At 45.4% G+C, this 25334-nt stretch overlaps 1 protein-coding gene across 1 annotated transcript; it reads right to left on the reverse strand.

The window, feature by feature from the left end:
- Positions 1 to 952: 952 nt before the first annotated feature.
- cacng7b (calcium channel, voltage-dependent, gamma subunit 7b) lies at positions 953 to 25334 on the reverse strand. Its single transcript, XM_063198029.1, has 6 exons — positions 25295 to 25334; positions 15745 to 15940; positions 14503 to 14589; positions 11608 to 11748; positions 8795 to 8940; positions 953 to 2516 (listed from the first exon to the last, which is right to left on the reverse strand). The coding sequence occupies exons 2-6, from the start codon at positions 15938 to 15940 to the stop codon at positions 2058 to 2060; spliced, it is 1029 nt and encodes a 342-aa protein (XP_063054099.1). The 5' UTR covers positions 25295 to 25334; the 3' UTR covers positions 953 to 2057.

Below are 25334 nucleotides of genomic sequence, written 5' to 3' on the forward strand. Positions count from 1 at the left end.
GGTCAAAAGGAGCGGCGCATCACATCACTGATGTAACAGACTGCACAAGCTGCCAGAAAAGGCATCAGGTGTTGGCACTTGAGCCAACAGCAATAACACCTCAGCCAACAGTGAGCACATGTGCACACTCGCACACACACGCACGCACACAAGCACGCACGCACACAAGCACACATGCACACGCACATGCACACACACACACACACAATGGTGCAACACAGTCACAATGGTGCAAATCCCAACTCATTCAGAGGTGTTGCAGTGCTGGCAGAGGGAAAAACAGCTTCAGCACCATGGACAGAGCCTGGAGCCCAATAGCAGCCCATGTCCAGTAGATGGCGCCAAAGAGACAGGAATTTATTGTAGATACTGTATGTGACTGTCACTGGGGGGTGCTGTCTACTCTTCTTTGAATATGAACATTCACAGACTACAAGGCCTCCCGAATTTCTAGGGACCCCATTAACATTTTTTCTGCGACCAAAAACCATGACTGAGCTAACTTGCAAGCTATTAGACTTTAGATATTTATGATAGTCTCAAGATTGTATGCAGTATTTCAATCACAATATTAATTAGCTGATAATATATTATATTCATTATTCATATTTATTGTTATTCTTTTTTCATAACTAGACATTTCAGGGGACCCCGTTTCAATGTCAAGCGACCTAAATGTTCCAACCCTTGAGTTTGAAAAAAGTTTTAGTCCATAAATTGGCAACAAATTGGATAAGAACAAACTTAATACGGAGTTCACCAAATTATGACTTGGCTAATTAGTCACTGGCACAGTCTGCTGAACAGATGTTTTGGGTTTACCACTGGTCCAGTTCAATAAGTTGCATGAAATAATCAGTGTTCACTTTGTAAAGCATGTGAAGGTGCATGCTTTATTTTTTGTATGAAAAAGCAGATATAAAACATGTATATAATGTACACAGTAAGAAGGACTCACTAGATGTTAGTGGTGCTAGTGCTTATTGTTGTGTCTACATACTGTACTGGTAAGTGTGGTGAGGTTTCATCTACTGCATGGCAACAGTGTGGATATTTAAAAAGCTGTAGATATGTGGCGTCTGTGTTATCATTGTTTCATTACATACATACAGTCTGTGATTCATCCACATTATACATACTGTAAATAGACATATACAAATGGTTTGATTTATTTTTCGTTTCAGTTTGTACAAGTGTAGTCGTTCAGGAAATATGCTGTTTCACTCCTGTGTTTATCAATGCACATGTGTATGACATACATCATTAAGTTTAAAAATGACTCGTTTTCAGTACTAATCACGACAGCAATGATTGTGACTTTGAAATAAGACTTGTGAGTCATATTCCTGGCCTTACATATGTAACAATACCGTATAAACCATTATCTTATTCACATGAAAGCACAAGGATGTAAATAAACCAAAGCATATTCAAATGCTTTTAGAAACAGTACAGTTATGTACACTACATAATTACTCTAAAAATTATACCAGTGTGTGTGCGTGTGATTTGTGATGGTATTCAGTTTAGTCCATCGGTTTTGTGCAACAAAAGTTTCTTCCAAGCTGATATCAAAGCAAAGCAACTTTCTACAAAAGCCCTCTCGCATACAGGCCTCTTCATCTGGGTTCCATTTCCATCTACCTTTACTCGCTAAATCCATTCCATTTCCAAAATGTAATGTTGCTCAAAGTGCTTCCCTACAATACATTTCTTGATTGTCACACGTACGTACAGCTATTCTTGCCCAGAGTGGTTTATTCTGATCTACACATTTAGCCACCTTATTCTCATCTCTATCTCTCTCTCTCTCTCTCTCTCCACCCCCTTCCTCCCTCTCCTTCACTTCTCAAATCCATGTCCTTGACTCTCTCTCTCTCTCTCTCTCTCTCTCTCTCTCTCTCTCTCTCTCTCTCTCTCTCTCTCTCTCTCTGTTCATTCTTGTGTCAGTGACAATGGAAGGAGCTCCCCCAGACTAGACCAGACCGTATGAGAGCAGGCAGGTCCTAGCGGGGGAGGCCCCCATGCGCATGTGTGTGTGGTAGTGGGGCCAGGCCCTAGCAGGGGGAGGCCCCAAAGCGCATGTGTGTGTTGTAGTGGGGCGGCCCCCCGGCGGCCGGGGGCATGTTGAGGGGCAGGGTCTGGGAGCCCCCGGGGTGCAGCGGGTGGGAGTGGCCGAAGTGGGACGGGCTGCCCGGAGAGTTCAGCTGGTAGCTGGAGCCCATGACGGGGCCGGCGGCCGCGCTCAGACCCGACGAGTGAGGGTTGCCCTTGGGCGGGTGGCCGGGCGGAGGGGTCTGGTTGAGCTGGATGGAGACGTCGCTGGACATCTCGGAGGTGCTGCGGTGCATGCGCTGCTGCTGCTGCGACGGCGGCCAGGCCTCCGGGTGCAGGTACTGGCCGCTGTAGTCGCTGCAGTCGGACAGGCGGGGGCGGTAGAGCGCAGGGTGGGGCCTGTACATCTCCTCTTCAGCGTAGCGCTTCATGAATAGGTAAACAGACATCACGCCAGCCCCCTGATGAAAAAAAGAGAGGAGAGAGAGAGAGAGAGAGAGAGAGAGAGAGAGAGAGAGAGAGAGAGAGAGAGAGAGAGAGAAAGGCAAGTGGTTAACGAAACACCAAAAGCAAAGGATTCTGTATTCTGTATGGAGGGAGACAGAAAGGTACACGAAGGACACTCTCTGGGAAATAGATGTCCCTACGAGGGCCGGGACCGGAGGGCAGACAGACAAAAGAGGACGAGAGTGAAAGAGGCATTGATGTGTGAGCTAAAAAGTGGAAGAGATGAGGGAAGAAATGAGGTTGTGGACGAGGTCAGATGAGGCGAGCGGGGCGACGCCGTTGCCAAATGGCTTTGGACATTGTAAGGCATTAGTGGCTGCGCTGCTGACAAAGACAATGTGTCTACGACTTAGTGGGAATGCTTCTGTGAGCGTTTGAGTATGTGTGTGTGTGTATTTGTGTGTGTGTGTGTGTGTCAGAGAGAGAGAGAGAGAGAGAGAGAGAGAGAGAGAGAGAGAGAGAGAGAGAGAGAGAGAGAGAGAGAGAGAGAGAGAGAGAGAGAAGAAAAAGAATAAGCAAAGAAAAAGAAAAAGACAGGGAAGGGAACACAAGATGGAGAGAAAGAGAGGGGGGGGGAGGAGATAGTGAGAAGAAAAAAGAAAGGCAGAAAGAGAAAAGAGAGAGAAGGACGTAGAGTGTGACGTAGATTATACTTGATCTGGTTGTGACAGAGAGAGAGCTCTGCCTTGTAACCAATAAGTCTGTCCCATAAGGTCTTCAGTTTGACCCTCTGAGAGCCGTCACTAAGAATCCCCTCCCAAAAGATCTGGTCTGCAGCCACATGACGCGACGTCAGCATGGCACTCTGGGAAGAAGCCTTGCAGGGCAGCCATAGCCCTGTCCACTCTCACCCACAGACTTCACACGCATCACAAAGGAGCAGTGTGAGGGAAAGGTGGAGGTTAGAGAGAGAGAAAAGAAGAGAGAGAGAAGGAGAGAGAGAGAGCGAGAGAGAGAGAGAAGGGGGGAGAGGAAGAGAGAGAGAGAAGGGGGGAGAGGAAGAGAGAGAGAGAGAGAGAGAGAGGGAGAGAGAGAAATAGAGAAGAGAGAGGAAGAGAGAGAGAGAAAGGAGAGACAGAGAGAAAGAGAGGGAGAGTATAGCGACATATAGCATAAACATCAAGAAAACGATGTGAGAAAGTCACTGTGTGTGTGTTTATGTGTATTTATATGTGCATGTGTTTGTGTGCGTCCGCACATGCATACGTATGCGTGTGTGTGTGTGTGTATACGTGCGCATGTGTGTGTGCGCTTGTGTGCGTGTGTGTGTGTATGTGTGTGTGTATGTGTGTGTGTGTGTGTGTGTGCGCTTGTGTCCGTGTGTGTGTGTGTGTGTGTGTGTATGTTTGTGTGTTTAGCGCTCGCCACTTCTCCGCCCACAGCTGCCTGATAGGGGCTGATGGCCCTGGCCTGCAGACTCAGGGGAAGTTGCCGTGTTTTGGGCTCAAACTCCCATTCTGCCACATCGGCACTTCGTCAGAGCACAAGGAGCGCGTACGCAGGCGGGCATAAAATGGCTGACTAGCTGGAAAAGGGGAGAGGGGAGAGGGGAGAGAGAGGAGATGGTAGAAGGTGAGAGGGGAGAGGAGAAAGGAGAGAGGAGAGGGGAGAAAGGAGAGGGAAAGGGGGAGAGTGGAGAGGGAAGAAGGGAAAGGAGAGAGGGGAGGAGAGATGGTAGAAGGTGAGAGGGGAGAGGAGAGAAGGGGAGAGGGGAGAATGGATATCAGGCTTGTACGAAATTCAATTCAAAATTCAATTCAAAGTAATGCCATAATACGAACACTAGGTGGTGGTGTTCTATGTACTTTCAATGGGTGGTGTAGATTAAATTCAAAGAAATTGAAGGTAATGACGCCACCTAGTTTTCGTATTATGGCATCATTTGACTTTAAATTGAAATTCATTCAATTCGGAATTTCGTACAAGCCTGGTGGAGACGGGTGAAGGGGAGAGGAAAGAGGGGAGAGGGGAGAAGAGATAGGGATGAGGTGAGAGGAGAGAGGGGAAATGGGAGACGAGATAGGGAAGAGGAGAGAGAGAGTAGAGGGAAGAGGAGAGAGGGGAGAGTGGAGGGAGGGGATGGGAAAGAGTAGAGAGCAGAGGGAAGAGGAGAGGAGGGGAGAGGAGAGAGGAGAGAGGGTAGTGGAGAGAGGGGAGAGGAGAGAGGGAGTAGAGGGAAGAGGAGAGGGGAGAGGGAGAGGGGAGAGGAGAGAGGGGGAAGAGGAAAGAGGAGAGGAGGGAGGAGAGAGGGTAGGAGAGAGGAGAGGGGACAGGCGAGATGAGAGAGGGAGAAGAGGAGGGAAGGGAGAAGAGGAAAGAAGCGAGAGGGGAGAGAGAGTAGAGGAGGGAAGAGAGATGAGAGAGAGGAGAGGGTAGAGGAGAGAGGGGAGAGGAGAGAGGAGAGAGGGGAGAGAGTAGAGGAGAGAGGGGAGAGAGTAGAGGGGAGAGGAGAGAGGGAGTAGAGGAGAGAGGGGAGAGAGAGTAGAGGGAAAAGGAGAGAGGGTGAGGGGAGAGAGAGTAGAGGGAAAAGGAGAAAGGCGAGAGGGGAGAGAGACTAGAGGGAAGAGGAGAGGGGAGAGGGGAGAGAGAGAGTAGAGGGTAGTGGAGAGAGGGAAGAGGAGAGCGGGTGAGGGGAGAGAGGGAAGAGGAGAGAGGAGAGAGAGAGAGTAAGGAAGAGGGAAGAGGAGAGAGGGTGAGGGGAGAGAGGGAAGAGGAGAGAGGAGAGAGAGAGTAAGGAAGAGGGAAGAGGAGAGAGGGAAGAGGAGAGAGGGTAGTGGAGAGAGGGAAGAGGAGAGAGGGAAGAGGAGAGAGGGTAGTGGAGAGAGGGTAGTGGAGAGAGGGAAGAGGAGAGAGGAGAGAGAGAGTAAGGAAGAGGGAAGAGGAGAGAGGGTAGTGGAAGGAGGGAAGAGGAGAGAGGGTTAGGGTCTTCTCTGTGGCTGCTGGCTTGAGCAGCTATACTGTACTGTAGGCTGCATGTTAATTATCTCTTCACTTGGCCGTGCTGCGCTGTGCTGCAACCGTGTGGCCAATTTCAGGGAGGGAGCGAGAGAGGTGAGAAAGAGTGAGAGTGGGGGGTAAATTCATTGGAAACGAGATAAAGGGAGGGGTGTGGATATTATGGGATTAACACAGGGGAGTCGGTAGACTCTATCAGCAGAAGCCTGCAGTATAACTGCATTTCATTTAAAAGCTTACCCCAGGGCCTTCTGTAAGAATGGAAGGGCAGTAGAGACTAGTCGAAGCATACTTGAAAAAGTAAATAAACTGAAATAGACATTTACATTCTGTTATGACTGCAGGGGCCAGGTGATATGATAGAAATATTGCACAAAATATTTTCTCATATTGTCTAGATTTGTGAGTTTGACACACGCTTATTATACATGTCTCTGAAGGCATAGATTACCAACATATCATGCACTATGTATAAAATATAACATACAGCTTTAATTTATTACTGTCACTTAGCCTATTGCCACACAACTACTTCCTGACTTTTGTTAGATAAAAAAAAATGTGTTTGATTAAGCATTGTGATCTGACCTCAATTTTATCACAAACACCAATTACAAATTTATACTGCCCACTCCATGCCCAATGCCAAGGGATTTGTGTGGTGTGCTTGAATTGTAGAGGCATTCTTAAAGGAACAGTCCATCTTATTTTAGGAAACGGCTTATCTGTAGTTAAGCCCTGGTAGAATAGAATACATAGGAGTTTTCTGTAGGTGTTTGCAATGCCTAGCTACTAAATAAAACCTCCTTATGTACTTATGAAACACTTTAAAATAAATATAAAATTAATCTAAAGGCAAAACGGCTATTTAATTACATCCAGTGATAACTTGTGGCTTGATGCTAATGGTGCCATTTACTTCCAGTGATTGTGCTAAGCTATGCTAATAATGTCAATCTAAGTACTGAACTAGAAATGCACTCAGAGCAAATGCACCTCCGCCAAGAATATTTGACTATGTTACACCCTATTTTCTATTTTCTATTTTTTAAGTCTTTCTGCCTTGTTTTTGCGGAGTTAAAAACTGGAATGTCAAAATTTGCCCTATCCTGCAATGGTGAAGAATCTTTTTTTTTTAAATCCTGGATACGACCACCAAAATTTAATCACTTGTTACTTTTGTCGAAATCCGTTCGTGACTTTTTGAGTTATCCTGCTGACAAACAGACAGACAGACAGACAGACAGACAGACAGACAGACAGACAGACAGACAGACAGACAGACAGAAAGACAAACCCACGCAGACAAAAGCATAACCTCCAGAGGTAATAAAATGATAAGCACATTCATGTGTAATACTTGGAAATACTGCAAATATGTGAAAATTCAAAAGGGCGGACAGTTCCTTTAATGTTGTGACCATACGGTGGACACGAGTACATACTGTTGATTATTATGCTCTCTCATATCTTGCAAGCCATGCAGACAGCAGTCTGTCTTCTGGAACAATCTGTTACAATGTTCTCCTTGCAACTTAACAAAAATAACAAGGTCGCCCTCGCCCACACTGCATATTCCCCTATAATACATTATACATAATCCAGATGTACACATGCATTCATGCTGAAATACCATTCAAAAGTCTGTTTTCTTTGCTCACTTGTAGTCAATTTATATCATATTACAATTTATATTACAAGATTTGGACAAAGAGGAATATTTAACTTAGTTAATACATTCAAGTGCTAAGAGGTGTTGCCGAATCAACATCCACTACACCTGTGATTACAAAACGGGGGTAATTGGATCATTTCTAGTGTGCATGCAAAATAAACCTATAAATGGAGTTTCTGCTACCACTATCGGACAGGTAAAGGCCAGATACAAACTATTATACTAAGTGGAATAGTACCTTACATTCTGTATATAAGCCAGCTACCACTACATTCCTTCTTTAAGAAAAAAATGATTATGCAAAAAATATTCATAGCAAGCAGGTTATTTTGTAGGACATGAAGTGTCTCCAGGGGCATATAATGGTAAAAAGTTTTTGGTACAGTAAAATACACTGAACAAACAACTAATACATGGCTACCTACATTTACAAGGACCCTACTTTTATTTTAAACAAACTAGCAAAGGGGAGCAGAAATGCCCTGCTGGGATTCGAACCCGTGGCCTCCTGGAGTAAATCCAATCTGTAGCTCTGACTGCTCCACCAAAAAGTTGAAGTCAGAGCCAAAGTCAAAGTCAGAGCTACCCCTAGAATCCCAGCAAAGCAACTTCTCTTCATAACACAACCAAATATGGTAGGGGCCACTCCATGGGTGCATTCCAATGTGACCTTGCGTCCTCCACTTGTGCTTGTGGCCTCAGGTTTTGCTGATGCCCCGCCTCTGTGGAGAAAACAATTACGTTTCCCCGCTGTCAGCCTAGCCACAATATTTAGGGGACTATTCTTCATTCACCAACCAGTTTGCAAATGAGAAAATGACTTTACAATTGAGCTTTTGCAAGATATTGAAATGTAATGTTGTTGTCAGTGATGTCATCGCAACGTATTACTTCCTGGTACGATGCCACAAGCACAAGTGGAGGACACAAGGTCGCATATTGGAACACACGTTTTCTCCCTGCCACAGACACACCATGTGACTTCCATGGGACATCCAAGGTGTGGGGTAATTTTAGAGTGAGGAGTTTGCACATTTAAAATGCTTTTCTCTTAGTTTTTTTATTCAATGGCAGGATAGGATGGTGTTTTGACTATTGTCTTCATCAGATTCTCCAGAATCCTCACTCTGTACAGTCAGCTTTTGCCCTGCACCTTTTCCTAGGATATGCAGAATCTTCCCCTTCGAGGTAATGTGTGGGGACCTTGCACGGAGCTGGCATTGTGCAGAATAGTCTTTTTTTTTTCAGAAAATGCGCTCAACTACCAATTATTTTTTACAAAGTCTCCTAAAGCGAGCGAACAGCAACGTTTATATTTTGTAGAAAAGCCGCACTGTCGGGTGTGATTCCTGTAGGCCGAGGCGTCTATCTGTCATGCTAACCCACTGAGGTACTGTAAGGTACAGGAATCACACCTGAGAGTGCAGTTTTTCAACGAAATATGGTGCAGAAAAGGAAACATGATACCAAATATCAGTGAGTCCTACTGTAATTACTGTATGTGAAGATGTGGTAGCCTATTGCCCGTGTGCACATGTGGGACATGTCTCCCATGGAGAGTAAGTTAAATGACCCCTGAACCCTGACCCCTTGTCCTCTGACCTCTTTGAGGAGGAAGCTGCTGGCGGCGAATGCGAAGGACCAGCCGTAGCGGTAGTTGAAGAAGAGCTCGGGCTCCCTCGGCCTGTTCATCACCTCGTCATTAATACTGGAGATGTACAGCACCAGGCCCACCACCAGACTCAGACCTGGGAGAGAGAGAGAGAGAGAGAGAGAGAGAGAGAGAGAGAGAGAGAGAGAGAGAGAGAGAGAGAGAGAGAGAGAGAGAGAGAGAATAACATTTATACTGAAGATAAAAAGCATCAAGCCCATCGCCTCTCTCCCTCTCTCTCTCTCTCTATGTCCCTCCTTCAGGCCTCAGTCTGGCCTGAAGGAGGGACATAGAGAGAGAGAGGGAGAGAGTGATGATAAGACAATGACAGGAGGACACTGAAACATAGATAATAACGTAACCTGCATGCACTGATGTGTGTGTGTGCTTTTGAGAGACAAAAACCATGACAGACAGAAGCCGCACGAAAGTAAGGCAGTCAGACCCAGCTAAGTGAAAGTGTGTGTGTGAGAGAGAGAGAGAGAGAGAGAGAGAGAGAGAGAGAGAGAGAGAGAGAGAGAAAGAGAGAGAGAGAGTAAGAAAGAGAGATGGAGAAAGACAGCGCAACCACAGAGAATTGCGAAGTGCTAGGCCCAACTGTGCTGTGGGCATGGTATCCATTGAAGGCCGTGTACTTAATAAGGTCCCAGTGTACTGTACTGTAGAGGCCAATGCATAAACCATGCATCTGTCAAACAGCAGCCCACGCTGCGGCAGAGGGCCATGAATAAATGACACTTTCACGTCGGTTGGTGTGCTGCTGTGTTTGCAGGAAGACAGCAGTAAGGTAAGGGAGAGATTGGGAGAGTTTGGAGAAAACACCCTACAACAACAAGCAGTGTTGGTTTATTTTATTTTAAAATTAGGACAACAAGCAGAACGCTAGAGGGATGAGAAAAGCTACTTGACAGATACTTGATTAAAAATCAGATCGATGAAGGCTAGGATGTCAAGGAAGAGTTGAAGGGAGTTTTTTTCTTGGGTAACCTCACTAGAGTACATAGAAGCGTTTCACTGACTACACCAGGCTCTGGTTACGGACTCTGCCCATCCAGCTGATATGCAATATTGACCAGGGTGTGTTTTTCATACATTTATGAACACATGCTGACATTCTGTAGCTTCAGACAAGAAACAGACTGACTGAAAATGTTTAGAATTGACATGTAATCTTTGACTATGTCACTGGTCGTGTTGTGTTGCTGCCTTCTGCCTTTCAAATTGCATATTTATACTGTGATGATAGATACTGTAACTTGAATACATGATTTGACGAGTGCATTTCAAATTATGGATGCAATGTACAGTATATAAACCACACCACCTTGTGATGTTTTATGAATTAGTTCAGAGTCATCTGAGCTACTTCTAAGATGAGTTACCCTTGAAGTCTTTGCCTGTTGAAGCTACTTTTAGCTGTAAAATCCTTTCTGCAAATGGGCCAGAGCTGTAAGTAGCCTGCGGTTTCAGCTTCAAGAAGTTAAAGTCCTGTGCTACTGGGTTTTTTTCTTTTCAACCTGCATTTAGAAACTGCTGACGTTGCTCCTTACACGACCTACATGGCCTTTGTACAACTAATTATAAACACATTAAATAAATGCAGGAACTAAATCAGAGGGAAGGGTTTTTATGCTTGGGTCAATAAACCTCAGGTTAACAATTATGATTTACAACCTCTGGTTGCAAAACATAACTGGGATGGGGAGGTTGACCCTTGTGGGATTTATCAGTTAGTCTTTTTTTTAACGACACACCCTATTACTGTATGTGTTTGATCACAACAGGCTCCACATCTCACCATTCCCCACAATGGATGAGCATTTCAAAGGCTCTGTCTATGCCCATGTCACATGGCAGACCACAACAATATACTTTAAGAGAACACTCCATCCAGCATTTCTACTAAAAGCAATCAAACTTCAAGCTCCATATTTTATTTTACAGTAAACGACATCATTTAAGACAGGCTATTGCCACCTGGTGGTGTGAACAGTTCATTACAGGATGACTGCTGTCAGATGAATAGGTCACAGGAGAGCGAGTGCACAAGACTGCAGAGCTACGCGTTTGCCTTTCTTTCGTAACAGACCACGGGGGAATACTGTATTCCTCCTCACATGGTCTTAAAACTGCTCACTTGCTGTATAAATGGAGCAGCTTGCATAATTGGAGAGGTTCAAGAGCCCTGTAAGTTCAGTTCAAAGGCCTAATTAAGTCCACATAACTACTTTTGGTGATAGATGTTCGTAATTAGGGCTCCTAATGATACTGTATGAGAATAAAAAAGATTTATGGAGAAACAGCATGACATAAAAGCATGGAATTGTAGTATGACACGGAATAATTACTATACTGTATCCTTCATACATAAATAAACACAGCTACTACAGTGGTGTAAATACAGTACATTAAAAAAATAGGATGCTTGTAGCACATTATGCTTCATTGGTTGTGTTCATTTCCATAACTCAGACTTCTGGATGTTGCGAGAGCGATGACTGACAGGCGAAGATTTATGGAGAAACAGTGTGAGATAAAAAGCATGGAATTGTAGTATGACACGGAATAATGACTATACTGTGTCCTTCATACATAAATAAACACAACTACTACAGTACATAAAAAATAAAATGCTTATAACACATTATCTTTCATTTGTTTTGTTCATTTCCATAACTCAGACTTCTGGATGTTGCCAGAGCAAAGACTGACAGGCGAAGTGAAGCCTTTCTTGACAGGGGGGAGAGAGTGGGTTGCGTAATACCTGAGAGGATGAAGAAGATTCCGGAGACGAAGGCGAGGATGGTGCGCTGTGGGCGGATGTGGCCGATGTTGCTGATGACAAAGGCGGTGAAGACGAAGAGCAGGGACACCATGGGGAACGGAGTAGCTGTCCGCACCATCTCTGTCAGAAGGCAGAAACGCGTGACAGAATTAAAGACGTGTGTGTGTGTGTGTGTGTGTGTGTGTGTGTGTGTGTGTGTGTGTGTGTGTGTGTGTGTGTGTGTGTGTGTGTGTGTGTGTGTGTGTGTGTGTGTGTGTGTGTGTGTGTGTGTGTGTGTGTGTGTAAGGTAAGGTGACTTTATTTATACCCGAAGGTAGATTTGGTGTGTGTGTGTGTGCGTGTGTGCGTGTGTGCGTGTGTGCATGTGTACGTGTGTGTACGTGTATGTGTGAAAGCACATGACAGAGTTAAGGATCACATACCTGTAACGCATGCGTGTGTGTGTGTATAGGTTCTACTATGGTAGTAACAGGGAACAGTGTCACATTAGATGGTGTAAGTCTACACTGAGCAGAACGCAGTATCTTACCAGTGTTTCTCTATGGCTCAGGATGTGTCATTATATTGGTCTTATTATTCATATTGTCATTATCATTGTTCATTTCCCATGAATCTCTTTAACAGACTACAGTTTACATAGGTAACAATTAAGGGGAGAGTTCTGGTGACAAGATAATCGCACATTAATTTAAAACCCAAGACTTTTCAAGGAGTTCTAAAACAGTCTGAAGCACTTTAAGAGGTTTACAGTTAAAAAAAACATTGTACAGGACAATGAGACCTGTGTCCACAGTGTGTGTGAAGTTGTGTTATAATTAGTCCTGTTCCACAAATAGAAAAGCCTTCCAGAACCTTCTAGGTCAAACAATGCACATTAGAGGCTACCTCACTGCACAAGATATCCTTTTGTACTACGTCTACTGTGTCCATTCATAACTTCAAAGAGAAACACCAAAATACAAAACAGGACCTCCTTTTCTCATACAGAATATGCTTAAGCGTGATGATCCCATATTTTTTTTTACCTGGATCAGCACCTTTGCAATATAATACAATACAGTATGAAGATCAATGTCTGTGAACTGAAGAGCCATCAAAAGAAGCACACCTCCATCCAAAACATGACCAATTAGAAGCACTCAAAGAGTGCAAACCTCCACCAAAGTCATGGGCTGATGACGATGATGATTGATGCCATAACATCTACACGCTGTGAAATCCTATGCCTATAATATATCATGGAAAACAAATTCCTCCGGATCACCTAGAACAATGTTATCACTTGCTCCTTTTGTCATTTCCAACAAAATTTCATCAAAATCCATTCATAATTTTTGAGTTATCCTCCTGACAGACAAACAAACCAACGTGACCGAAAACACAACCTCTTTGGCGGAGGTAATGACGCTTGCATAGGCTAGAAAACAATAGAAAACTCCAGCTGTGTACAGTATGATAACCAGGACAAATCCAGTGCATTTGTTACTGTGGAAAACATCACGATGAACCTGATAACCTCAATAGCCAGAATTCACTTCTACCTGTGATAGAGCTGAGCAGCCATCCATCCACCTATCACGTGCTGGTGCCTACATACAGTAATATCCTATCTAGATTACAGCCTGACAAACTGAGGAGTACACCACCACTAGCCAGGCCACGCCCTCCTAGTGACGCAACACCTTCAGCATTGCTTCTAGTCAGGCCAGGAGCAATACAAATATCGTTTCTGAGCTCTGGAAAAATCAGGAACTCCTGCCACTTTGTCAGGAGTTGACTCCCACTTTGTCGGGAAGCAAACAACCAGTAGAAAATCAAGGGAGGCGGGTCAACCATGCTGTTTGGGATATGTTAATTGTTATACGCTTGGTCAGACCAATTCTCCAAGAGATTTGAAAGTCGATGATAATCACACCACCACAGTCTACTGTGCTGCAAAACAAGGCTGGAATCCAGATCACGTCAGACAGAATGCGTTTAAGATCATAAAGCAGGACATGAAACAAATGGTGCTGAGAAACTCATCTCACACATATTCTTATATTTAGTTACACTGTAAAGGGACCCATAACACTAAATGCCACCATAACAGTAATGTATTATCACTCCCTAAACAACACTACTATACTCCATTACACTATACAGCAGCACAAGGGATACAAGTAAACAGTACATGACGTAAAGCCGAGCAGTACATCAGAAAAGCAATGTAAAAATTACAGTATATCTTATTTCCGAGTGTTCAAACCAAAGTGAGCTGCACCTTAACGTCTCTTAACATTAACATAAACTTGAGAGTTCCACAAACATTACTGCACAACAAGACACATTGGGTGCATCCCAATATGCGTCCTTGCCTCCTCCACTTGTGCTTGTCTCCTCGCCCCGCCTCCTGGCCCCTCCTCCGTGGAGAAAATGATAAAGTTTTCCAGCTGTCAGCCTAGCCACAACAACTTTTGAGGGAATGTTTTTCATTCACCATAACAATTGCACACGAGAAAAAGACTTAACAATTGCGCTTTTGCAAGATATTGAATTCATTTTCCGTTGTCAGTGACATCATCATGAGATCACAAGCAGGCAAGTGAGCAAGGGAGGAGGGAAGTCCGCATATTGGACTCCACTCAATGTAACCTCATTTACATCATCTGGCTGCGCTCAGCAACTACACGCGGGGGCGTTCCCTTCCCCATGAATATAGCAGCAGCTACATTACAAAAAAATATCATAATAATAAATACAGCGAGTGAGACTAATATTTCATCCTCCAGCCAAACCATTAGCGAATTAATGACGCATGGTTTAAAAGCATGTACAGTCACACTTAAGATGTAACCCTTAACAAGTGCATGGCAGCGTGAAGTGAAGTCTTACTCAAAATGTTTGCAGTGTTCTCTGTTGTGATTTCCGTTTCTGGCTCGTTGAAGTACTCCGCTGCAACGCATCGTCCTTTCTCGGAGCCTGGGGAAGGGCAGGAAACAAAAGAGGATAATGGCAAGAGCAGTTTTGGGTGGGGTGCGCACATCCAAAAACACGTTTTGCAGGTGCCAGACAAAAGTGTCAGACAGTTGAAGGAGGTAGGTCTGCTCACACTGCCAATAAGCTCCAAAAAATAAACTGTATTATTTAAAAAGCAAAAATTCGATCACGCTGGATCTTCATCACGAAAAGAGTCAACAAGTGAACAAGAATATCTATACATTACAACCTGCTCTTCTGTGTGTCAAACTTCATTGTCGATGAAGTGCTGGGGAAAACAGTGGTCTATGTGATCTTTGTGTGTAGGCTAGTGTACAATGTGTCCTCTGGCTTGCTGCACCCTTCACTGTATTGTACTGTACTCCTCACCGCCGATGAAGCAGGTCCTCCAGAGGCCGCAGTGTAGTGCCATCTATTCACTTTTACATACGTACAGTAAAGGGCTGTTTGTCAGGTTCCTCATGGCTGTTGCAAGCTTTACTGTGCTGTAGTGTACTGTTCTGTGCTGTACTCTATACTATATTGTGCTGTGCTGTGCTGTGCTATACTGTACTGTGCTGTGCTGTGCTGTGCTGTACTGTACTGTACTCTAGGCCTGCTGTGCTGTGCTGTGCTGTGCTGTGCTGTACTGTGCTTTGCTGTGCTGTACTCTGCTGTGTTGTACTGTGCTGTACCGTGCTGTGCCGTACTGCGCTGTGATGTACTCTGCTGTGCTGTCCTGTGCTGTGTTGTACGGCACTACTGTACTATGCTGTACTGTACTGTACCGTACTGTGCTGTGCTGTGCTGTACTCTGCTGTGATGTGCTGTGCTCTGCTGTGCTGTGCTGTGCTGTGCTGTGCTGTGCTGTGCTGTGCTGTGCTGTGCTGTGCTGTGCTGTGCTGTGCTGTGCTGTGCTGTGCTGTGCTGTGCTGTGCTGTGCTGTGCTGTGCTGTGCTGTGCTGTGCTGTGCTGTGCTGTACTGTTCTGTGCTGTGCTGTACTCTGCTGTGCTGTGCTGTACTATACTGTGTTTTGCTCTACTGTACTGTACTGTACTGTATTGTACTGAACTGTACTGTACTGTAATTTGATGTGCTGTGTTGTAATGTACTGTGCTGTACTGTACTGTACGGTACTATACTGTATTTCTTCTCACCGGCGATGAAGCAGGTCCTCCACAGTCCGGAGTGCAGGGCCATCTTGACCTCCATGGTCTGGTTCTGCTGCAGCACAATGCCCTCCTCCATCAGCAGCCAGTAGTCCGTCGACACGGCAACCCCCACCAGCAGCAGCCCGCACGCCCCAAACACCGACGACAGCAGCGTCAGAGCCCGGCTGCTGCACGAGCTCATCTGCAGGGCACAGCGGTGAGAAAAACAACAACGTGACCTCAAGGGAACCTCAAATCACATACAGTACAGTACACAGAGAAATGGGAGCGGGCCTACTACTCAGGGCCGTGCTTCGCGGCAACATCATCGCTAACTAAGTTAGCGACTTACTTGGTTGCCATGCAATTTCACATTGGCAAACTACTAAATTGCTAAGTGGTTAGCAATGGCCGTTTTGACAAACTGAGTCCTGTACTCTAAGCTTGTTGCACCGACACAACCTTTTTGCAGAACGATTATATACAAGTAATATAGCCAAGTTTCTAAAATGTAATATGTTACCCTAAAGGATCTTTTGTGCACCCTCTTTATGTGGAAAACAAGCTTTCTACTAGGAGGTATCATTTTGTACCCAACAGATTACCACATTGAACTTTAGAATTAATGTCTGAATAAAAAAGTAGGTATGCACAGTAATTGTTCTTCAAAGGGTACCGTACCGCCAGAGCAACAAGCTTTGTACCCATTTAGCCACACAGAGGCACTTCCACTTCTGTGTGTGTGTGCCTTGGGGATACAGTGGTGACATCAACGAAGGGAAACAGTGATGAGGACTGGGCTCTGCTTGTAGTATGTTAGTTACAGGAGGTGGGAAACCAGAGGGGTATACTGAGAACATAAGTGTTAAACCAGGCTTAGTTAACCAACAAGGAGTGGCAAACCTGCTAAAAGATATACATACAAGCATAATTTAGTTAAGAAAAAGGCTCTTCTATTATGATTAGATGATTTACCTCTATTCTACAAGGTTAATTTCACCTGTTTACTACGGAACCAGCTCCTTAGCATTCCCCCCAGGACTGGGGCACAACCACATTAAAAAAAACAACTATATTTCTGATTCAACAAATATATTGTCATATTGACCCCTTGTTATATTGAATATGTTCATATCAGCAACACCTATGAGTTGACAAAAAGGTTTGTGTTGTGTTTGGGGGGGGAGGAGTGTGGTTTAGTGCCACCTGCTGGGGTCTGTGTCAGCCAATCACATAAAAGGTCGAAGTGTGCCTGATGTGCATGAAGATGGCAAGCCATGCAGAAGGTGAGACATCACCCAATAATGTCTGACAACTCAAAGAGCATCAAAATGTTTTAGACATGTGTTGTGTAGACATTGGTTTGTGCACAAACACACACACACAGATGTTCGCAGGCATGCACACACACACACACACACACACACACACAGACACATGCGCGCGCACACGCACACGCACGCACTCGCACGCACACAGGCACGCATCACACGTACGCACACACACACACTCACGCACGCACACACACACACACACACACACACACACACACACACACACACACACATGCACACACACACACACACACACACACACACACACACACACACACACACACGCATGCACGTACTCACGCACGCACGCACGCAAGCATACAGTATGCACATTCCAACATGGACACGGGGGAAGTCTGTCCTTTCAAACACATCCTCCTTCAGCATGCTATGACTCATACATGAAAATACCACAATTTAGGTCCGCTTCACTGGTTTACAGCACCCAGTTATCCACAACGGGTCACACACGCACACGCACACACACGCACACACACACACACACACGCACACACGCACACACACACACACACACACACACACACACACTGACACACACACACACACACACACAGAGACACAGGCATTAACATACACATGCATGCACACATTCACATACGTCACTACTCGACACACGTGTTAGAGCACACATACTGTACATATACACGTGCAAACACACAAAACACCAAAATATAACCAAGAGTGCACAAACACAAAAAATGCATTCGCGTTACATGTGCTCAGGTGAGCACAGACACTGCAACACACACGCTACTACTACCCTACTCCGGCTTTGGTTGGTCCCCTGTCCATTTCTTACAAATCAATATAATACACGGCTGGCTGACGGCTTCCCTTTAGTGTGAGCCTATAAAATGGCAGCCTGCGCCTGCCTGCCTGCCTGCCTGCCTGCCTGCCTCTCGCTGTACTAGTGACGCACGGCGCTGTGGAATAGCTTGGGGGTTAGAACGGAACAGGCTGAGTCGCCCGCCCAGCATGCCGGTTACACCGGTCATGCCATGTCCCTCTACTGAAGACTTCTACTGTTATTGTGTCGCAAAGCGATTCCCAAGCTGGGGGCCGGGACCCATAGGGGGGATGGGGGTCGCTGAGGTACTGAAGGGGGAGTCGTGGAGAAAAGAGACGTTGCATAAAAGCGGTAAATCCACAGGTTACCAGCTAACATAATTCCATAATTTGGTTAGTAACCGTATTCCCTTGTATGGTTAATAGATGATATTTGCTCTCCTGTGGATTTCCAGCAATATTAGCGGACAATCTATAATGAAAAATCTAGCAATATTAATGGACAAAACATTGCGAGGCCTAAGCAGTTTTTTATTCATTAATATTGCTAGTTTTTCCATTAGTAGTTTGGTACAGCGAATTATAAACAAGATCACTGTGAACGACTGAGAGGAAAGTCATTGGATGGAGGGAAGGAAGAGAACGACAAGAATAATGGGAGAGAAGAAGATGAAAACAGAAAAATAAAAATGGAAAGAGAAAGAAGAGAACGAAGGACATGCATGAAGACGAAAAGGGGAGACAAAGAGAGAGAGCACTGTTTTCCCATTTCGGCCCATTCTTCATGGGAGGACTTTATATCCCTGCCATAAAATCTGTCTAAATGTGCCAAGCCGTAAGAGAGCACAGAAGTGTATAATTCGCCCCTGTGATTTAATCCACCGTGTAATAGCGCTGCCATAATAGCGGTGTGTTGGTGTCTAGCTTACGATTTATAGCCTCCTCAGACAGTACACTATTAAGATACCTGCATGTCATGTGTCTGCCGCCTCGTAAATATGCATTTACAGTGCGTGGGGGGTGTCCCATCTTTTGGCTGAGTGAATGCACTCGAGTGGCTGCTCCCTGACCCCTTGCTGTAGGCATGGACTAGAGTCACAGACAGATGGAGACACAGACAGTTCAGGCCACCGAGGTTGTGTTGTGTGCACTTTGCCATGTCCTAAACAGCACACCAGCTTGGGCCAGGCAGCCGGGGGTGTGCCCAGCTAGCCAGGCCGTGCCCTCCGAGTGACACAACACCTTCAGCATTGCTACTAGTCAGGTCAAGCGCAATGTACTTTCTGAACTCCTGAAAAATCGGAAACTCCTCACACTTTGTTGGGAAGCAAAGAACCATTCGCAAACCAAGGGAGGCGGAACAGCCATGCCGTTTAGGAAATGTTAATTGTTATGCTCTTGGTCAGACCAAGTCTTGAAGAGATTTGAAAGTCGATGATAATCAGGCATGTGCCCAGCACTGTACTGCATACTGCCCTACAAAGGCAACGTGCAGTAACTATGCCAACACTGAAACTGAGAAGAAATGCCTTTAACCCCTTAAGACGCGGCTTTATAAATTCATTGTTACCAGTATGGTAATGACCAAGTCGTGGTGCATTACTAAAGGGCTTGTGTTGTGTCATAGTATTGTAGTGCTATGGTAGTTACATTTCAATGTCTATTACAGCGTGCCTCAGGAGGTACGGCGCGCATTAAGGGGCTACAGCTGCATTTTTACATGGTAATATCCCTAAAGAAGGGACACATGTGGACCATCAGGCTTTGGCAAATGATAAAGGAGGTGTAATGAAGTTAATTTTCAGTCTAAACTAATTTTTGACAAGTTGTGTGCTTACTACACTTTGCCTTTGTAGGGCAGTATATTGTCCTAACTGCCACACCACACTACACCACAAACAGTTTGCCCTGGGTGTAGTATCCCACACAGTGTTGTATCCTAACCAGGGCCACACACCACACTCTCTGGGTCCATTTCGTCACCGGTTTTGATCAATTGTTAATTACTCACACCCTGTCATCAGAGGTGACACAGTTAGTTAGCTGAAAAAGATGGCTGTGCTATGCTGGGCTGTGGCTGTACTGCGATCTGCTGTGTTGTACTGTGCTATGCTGTGCTGTGCTCTGCTGTGCTGTGCTCTACCATGCTCCTCTGTGGGAGAGACATTATTTATTTTTGTAAAGAGGAGAATTTTGGGTACAGCCGCCGGGCATAATGTTTGTGCCCTTGGTGCTGCAAAACCTGCTCCATAACGATCAGAACATTTCACTGTGTGTGTGTGGTGTGTGTGTGTGTGTGTGTGTGTGTGTGTGTGTGTGTGTGTGTGTGTGTGTGTGTGTGTGTGTGTGTGTGTCTGTGAGAGAGCGTGCGTGCGTGCGTGCGTGCATGCGCGTGCGTGCGTGTATGTATGTGTGTGTGTGTGTGTGTGTGTGTGTGTGTGTGTGTGTGTGTGTGTGTGTGTGTGTGTGTGTGTGTGTGTGTGTGTGTGTGTGTGTGTGTGTGTGTGTGTGTGTGTGTAATGTATGTGTACATGGCATGCATAGTACGTGTTTGTGCACTAGTATTTTTTTTGTCTTGTCTTGTTTTCAGCCTGTCATTTCTCGTCTGTCTCCCAGGGCCAATGACTCAGATCAGCACCCTAAGCACTCTGACTGTGTGAGGAGGTACACATTTAGCAACGGAGCAGTGGAGAGCACAGCAGGGCACAGCAAAGCACAGCACAGCAGAGCAGAGCAGAGCAGAGCAGAGCACAGCAGGGCACAGCACAGCAGAGCAGGGCAGTGCAGAGCAGAGCAGAGCAGAGCAGAGCAGAGCAGAGCAGAGCAGAGCAGAGCAGAGCACAGCACAGCACAGCACAGCACAGCAGGGCACAGCACAGCAGAGCAGAGCAATGCACAGCACAGCACCGCACAGCACCGCACCGTACAGCACCGCACAGCACAGCACAGCACAGCAATGCACAGCAAAGCACACCTCAGCACAGCACAGCAGAGAAAAGGGCCAATGAGTATAAAAGAAGAACTTTTCAGGAAAACAGGTATGGAAAGAAAAAGAGACAGAAAGTGAGAATGAGCAGCCGGAGCAAAAAGAAAATCAGTGAGGATGAGAAGGGGGAATGGCCGAGGAAGGAAGAAATGACCGAAGATTGGATGAGTGGCTCACAAGGCAAGAGAGCAGGAAAGAAAGGCATGAGAAGTGAATCAAAATGGTGGTGAATGGTAGGCAGTCTATGTCATCATTTAACCCCTTAATGCACGCAGTACCTCCAGTGGCACGCTGTAATAGACATAGAAAAGTTAACTATCCATAGTACTACAATGCTACATAACACAGGGCCTTTAGTAATGCACTATGACTCGGCCATTGCCGTTAACAGCAAATTTACAACGTTGTGTCTTAATGGGTTTAAGGGTATGATGATGACAATGTTTAGTCTCTGAGCAGTGAGTGAGCAATGTGGACGCCTTAGTTAGCACACAGTTACATAACCGATGATGACTTAGACGAAAGGGACAGTCCTGTGACAAAATGTCAGATTCCCCTCAGCCACGTCTGACAGTGACCCGTGGTCACTGTCACTGTATTCCCAATCAAAGACAAGAGAAGTAGCGTCCTTGCACTAACTACACGGCACCCCGCCTGCCAGTCTTGTGGAGGAGGGAGAACACAGCTGCTAAAATATTACAGGTGTTCAATTCTTTTTTTCTCCAAAGTGCACTACACAGAAAGAAATGTAATGTTAATTCAAAATGTACAGAGTATTTTGAGATCACCAAATACACTCTGGAAGACGTTAAATCGGGACTCTAAGCAGAGAGATTAGAGAGAGAGAGGTTCCATTGGCCCATTGTTTCCTGGTTCTATTATGGCCCCCTTTAGGCAGACCTAGGCAGACCTAAGGACTGTTCTATTCATTGTAGGAGCATTATGACACGCCCCTTTAGGCAGACCGGAACCTGGTCGCGTTAGGTGCCCATAGAAACCTATTATGTTGGCATATCTCTATACTTAAAGAATCTCTGCTCTAAGTGTAGGATTAACACTGTATTTGTTGTTACTGTGTATGGGAACAAAGCAAAGCAATGCAATCTGCGCCCTACTGTATGTAGTGCTGCATCAGGTGGTAAATGAATAAACATCTGGACAACGCATAAGCTCACTTTTCAGGTCAGAGGCCTAGTTCTTTCTGCTACATGAAGCCTTTTTTTTCTTAACCCGTTAAGACACAGTATTACAAACTGGCTGCTACTTGAATGGCTACTGCTACCAGAATGACTATTACAGTGTTCCACTGGTGCATTATCTACAATGACAATTTCAATTAAGGTTTAAACATGTCATAATATATGCACTGTGCATTTTCATGCTTTCAAAAAAAAAAAAAAACAACGAGCTAGGGGAACTTGACTCATCTAAAGTACTCTGTTCTGGGACATTATGTAAGGGTTAACGTTCGGCGAGAAGGTCGCTACCGTGGAATAGCAGCACGACAGAGAGAATCTTTAGACCCCGACGCGGAGCGGAGGGGTCTTGTTCTCTCTGAAGTGCTGCTATTCCACAAAGCGACCGACTCGCCGAAAGTTAACCCGCTTATTATATGGATATACTTAAATGATTCACACATGTGGGGACATTTCTTTAGACCTATTTAATGTTAAGATTGTTGCTGCGCAAAACAAAACAGTGCCGTTGTGGAACACCGCTAGGCAACAGCTAGGTAGGCTAGCCAGGACAACAGGTGTTGTCTATCACAGCAGCTGATTAGAGTGACAAAAGACCGGACCCCCTGCGGAGTGATATGAAACATTCGCTTTAGCCACTGACTTGTATACAAGCCAGTGGCTTTAGCAGTGAACGTCTTGTTGCCATTGACAGCGGTAGCCACTAGCCAGGACAACGGGTGCTGTCTATCACAGCAGCTGATTAGAGTCTTGTTGAAAAGTCGCTTTAGCAGTGAAAAGTCTTGTTGCCATTGACAGCGGTCTGTTATAGACCAACCCGTCCGTTATCGAAAAATAACAGACGTCCGAACGTTGGGGAGTCCCGTTGAAATGAATGGAGCATTCGACAGATGACGTCACAATCATATAATAAAATGGGATAATGTGAACTGAAGGCTCCATGGAGGTACTCCTACAGCATATCAAAGCTAGCCTGGCGACGCCATCCTATGTACTCCACCCAAAGATTTTGGCTCCGCACATCGTCTGGCAAAAGCCTCGAGCTCGGCTCTCTCCGTGTTTAGCCAATCAGCAAACAGTTGAGAGTGGTGACGCAGAACTCACCCGCGAAGTCCGTTACTGATTGACGGAGTCAACAGTCAGCTTTTCGCCCAGGCTATATCAAAGCCATTAGAAAAATTTAGAATACCAGGTTATGGAGGGTATTAGAACAGTGTGTGCTGGACCTTTATAAGCTATTGATGCAGCCCACCATCAACAAGTAGCAGTTTACCTACAGTATGTAAACAATGTGTTACTGACACTAGGGGATCCCCATTCTTCCTGAAGCCTGCTGCATGCACTCCAGGGCTGGACTGGGAACACCCATACTGCCTTACGTTCTACACAATCGTTTCGATCTGAACTCACTTGTGATTAGGTCTGGTGGTAACCAGGCAACTCCAGGGCAGGACTGGGACCGAAACATAGCCAGGGCATTTACATATATATATATATATACATATATATAGGCCAGCCCCTCACACAGCCTTTTCTCCAATATTATTAGCAGCTCAGTCCACTAGGTTGGCCTGTATAAATTGAGGGCCAGTCTGTAGGAGGGACAACCCCCCCCCCCCCAAAAAAAAAAAACCAACAGTATTGGCCCCTGAGGACTGTTGACCCACAGGGAAAATGCCTTGTATGTCACAGTCAAACTATCAGTCCAGCCCTGATGTGCTCTTAACCAGTTGTTGATAGCAGCAAATGGTTATGCCAAGGTGTAAATAAAACCAATTGAAAGCTCTTTCAGGTGTCTATCTTCAGAAGGTAAAAAACATGTGCGCATTAATTGTTTAAACACTAAACACAAGCAACTTCCCTAATTAGCCAATAGACTGTATTGTGCCAGTATAATGACATGTAAACTCATTATCGTCAGGTGATTCAGAAAAGGCTTGGCTAGAGTATGTGGCAATGTTCAACTTGAAGGCAGTATTAATACACCTGAAGATATTTCCTCTAAGAAAAAAATATGATCCACTTTGTAGTGTTTTCATAACCGAAAGGGCACTTGATTAACATGGAGCAGGATTTCCAGCACAGCCAGAGGGCAGTCACAGCACAGACCTGGGGAGGAGGGAGGGGGACAACCACCACCACCACCACAGACAACACAACCAACACCACGACCACGACACAAGCATGCACTGGCGACAGCCTGACACACAGACAGACACAGCACAGGAGAACAGTCAGTCAAAGCAAAGCAGCAAATCATCACCAGACAGGAGCCAAGGAGGAAGTCTGAAGTGCTCACAGCTGTCTGTTGTTGCATAATGTGAGTGGCAGACGAGAGCCGCACACACACACTCGCGCACACACACATAAAACTCCCGGGAGCAGTCAACGGCAGCCTGCTGATCAGATGATGGAGCCCCCTGGGTGATGCGAGGCTGGGTGAAAAGAAGAAGACAGCTGTTTTGGAGGATGGGGAGGCGCAACAGTTAGGAGGTAGGCTACTGTAAAAACTAAAAAATAGAGAGAGAAGTGTACTGTAAAGGTGGACATTGTTGAGTGCTCAGCATGTCAAACGAGCGCTTACTGTGAGACACAGTAAATAAATAAATAAATAATGACAGACCATCTATATCTGTCTGCTTTTCTGTGTGGAGAGGGGAGCGATAGATTTGACAAATACAAATGAATGTGTCCACAAATTATGTGCATTACATGGCAGCTGCTTCACTTTCCTTCTCAACACAAGCAACTCAAGCCCATCACTCATAGTGCCACACTGTCTGAGCCAGGGTGAAGGTGAGTGACTGTGGCAGTGATTGCTGTTGAGTATCAGTATCCACACAGAAATAATCCACCAAGAGAAACTTGGCATCTTTCGTAGCATGTCGACCTTGCAACAACCTAGTTCTTCACAGTTTGTGCAGCGAAACGGAATTAGTATGGAAAGTATGTGGAAAGTCATGCCGTGCGCACTGCAAAAACAAAGCACCGGCGGCAAAGAAGCAGCTGATTTTATGTCGCCATGCATTGTAAACGCAGAACCCTCCATTTGCAACAAATACAGCCTACTATAGCTCCAAATTACATTGCTATTATCTCCTACCTGTAATGACTTGAAATGTGCAAAGCTCGTTCGCACGTTTTTACTCTCGCGACAAAGTTAAAGGCGCTTCTCTCTGCATGTGCATTTTACACTACAAATTGCAATGCCACGGAAAAAAGAGTTAACTTACCCTTTCAGCAGAGCCGACACAATGAAGCGGGCTGACAGAA

This window comes from Engraulis encrasicolus, chromosome 5 (genome assembly GCF_034702125.1).
Source record: "Engraulis encrasicolus isolate BLACKSEA-1 chromosome 5, IST_EnEncr_1.0, whole genome shotgun sequence".
NCBI classification, from domain to species: domain Eukaryota; kingdom Metazoa; phylum Chordata; class Actinopteri; order Clupeiformes; family Engraulidae; genus Engraulis; species Engraulis encrasicolus.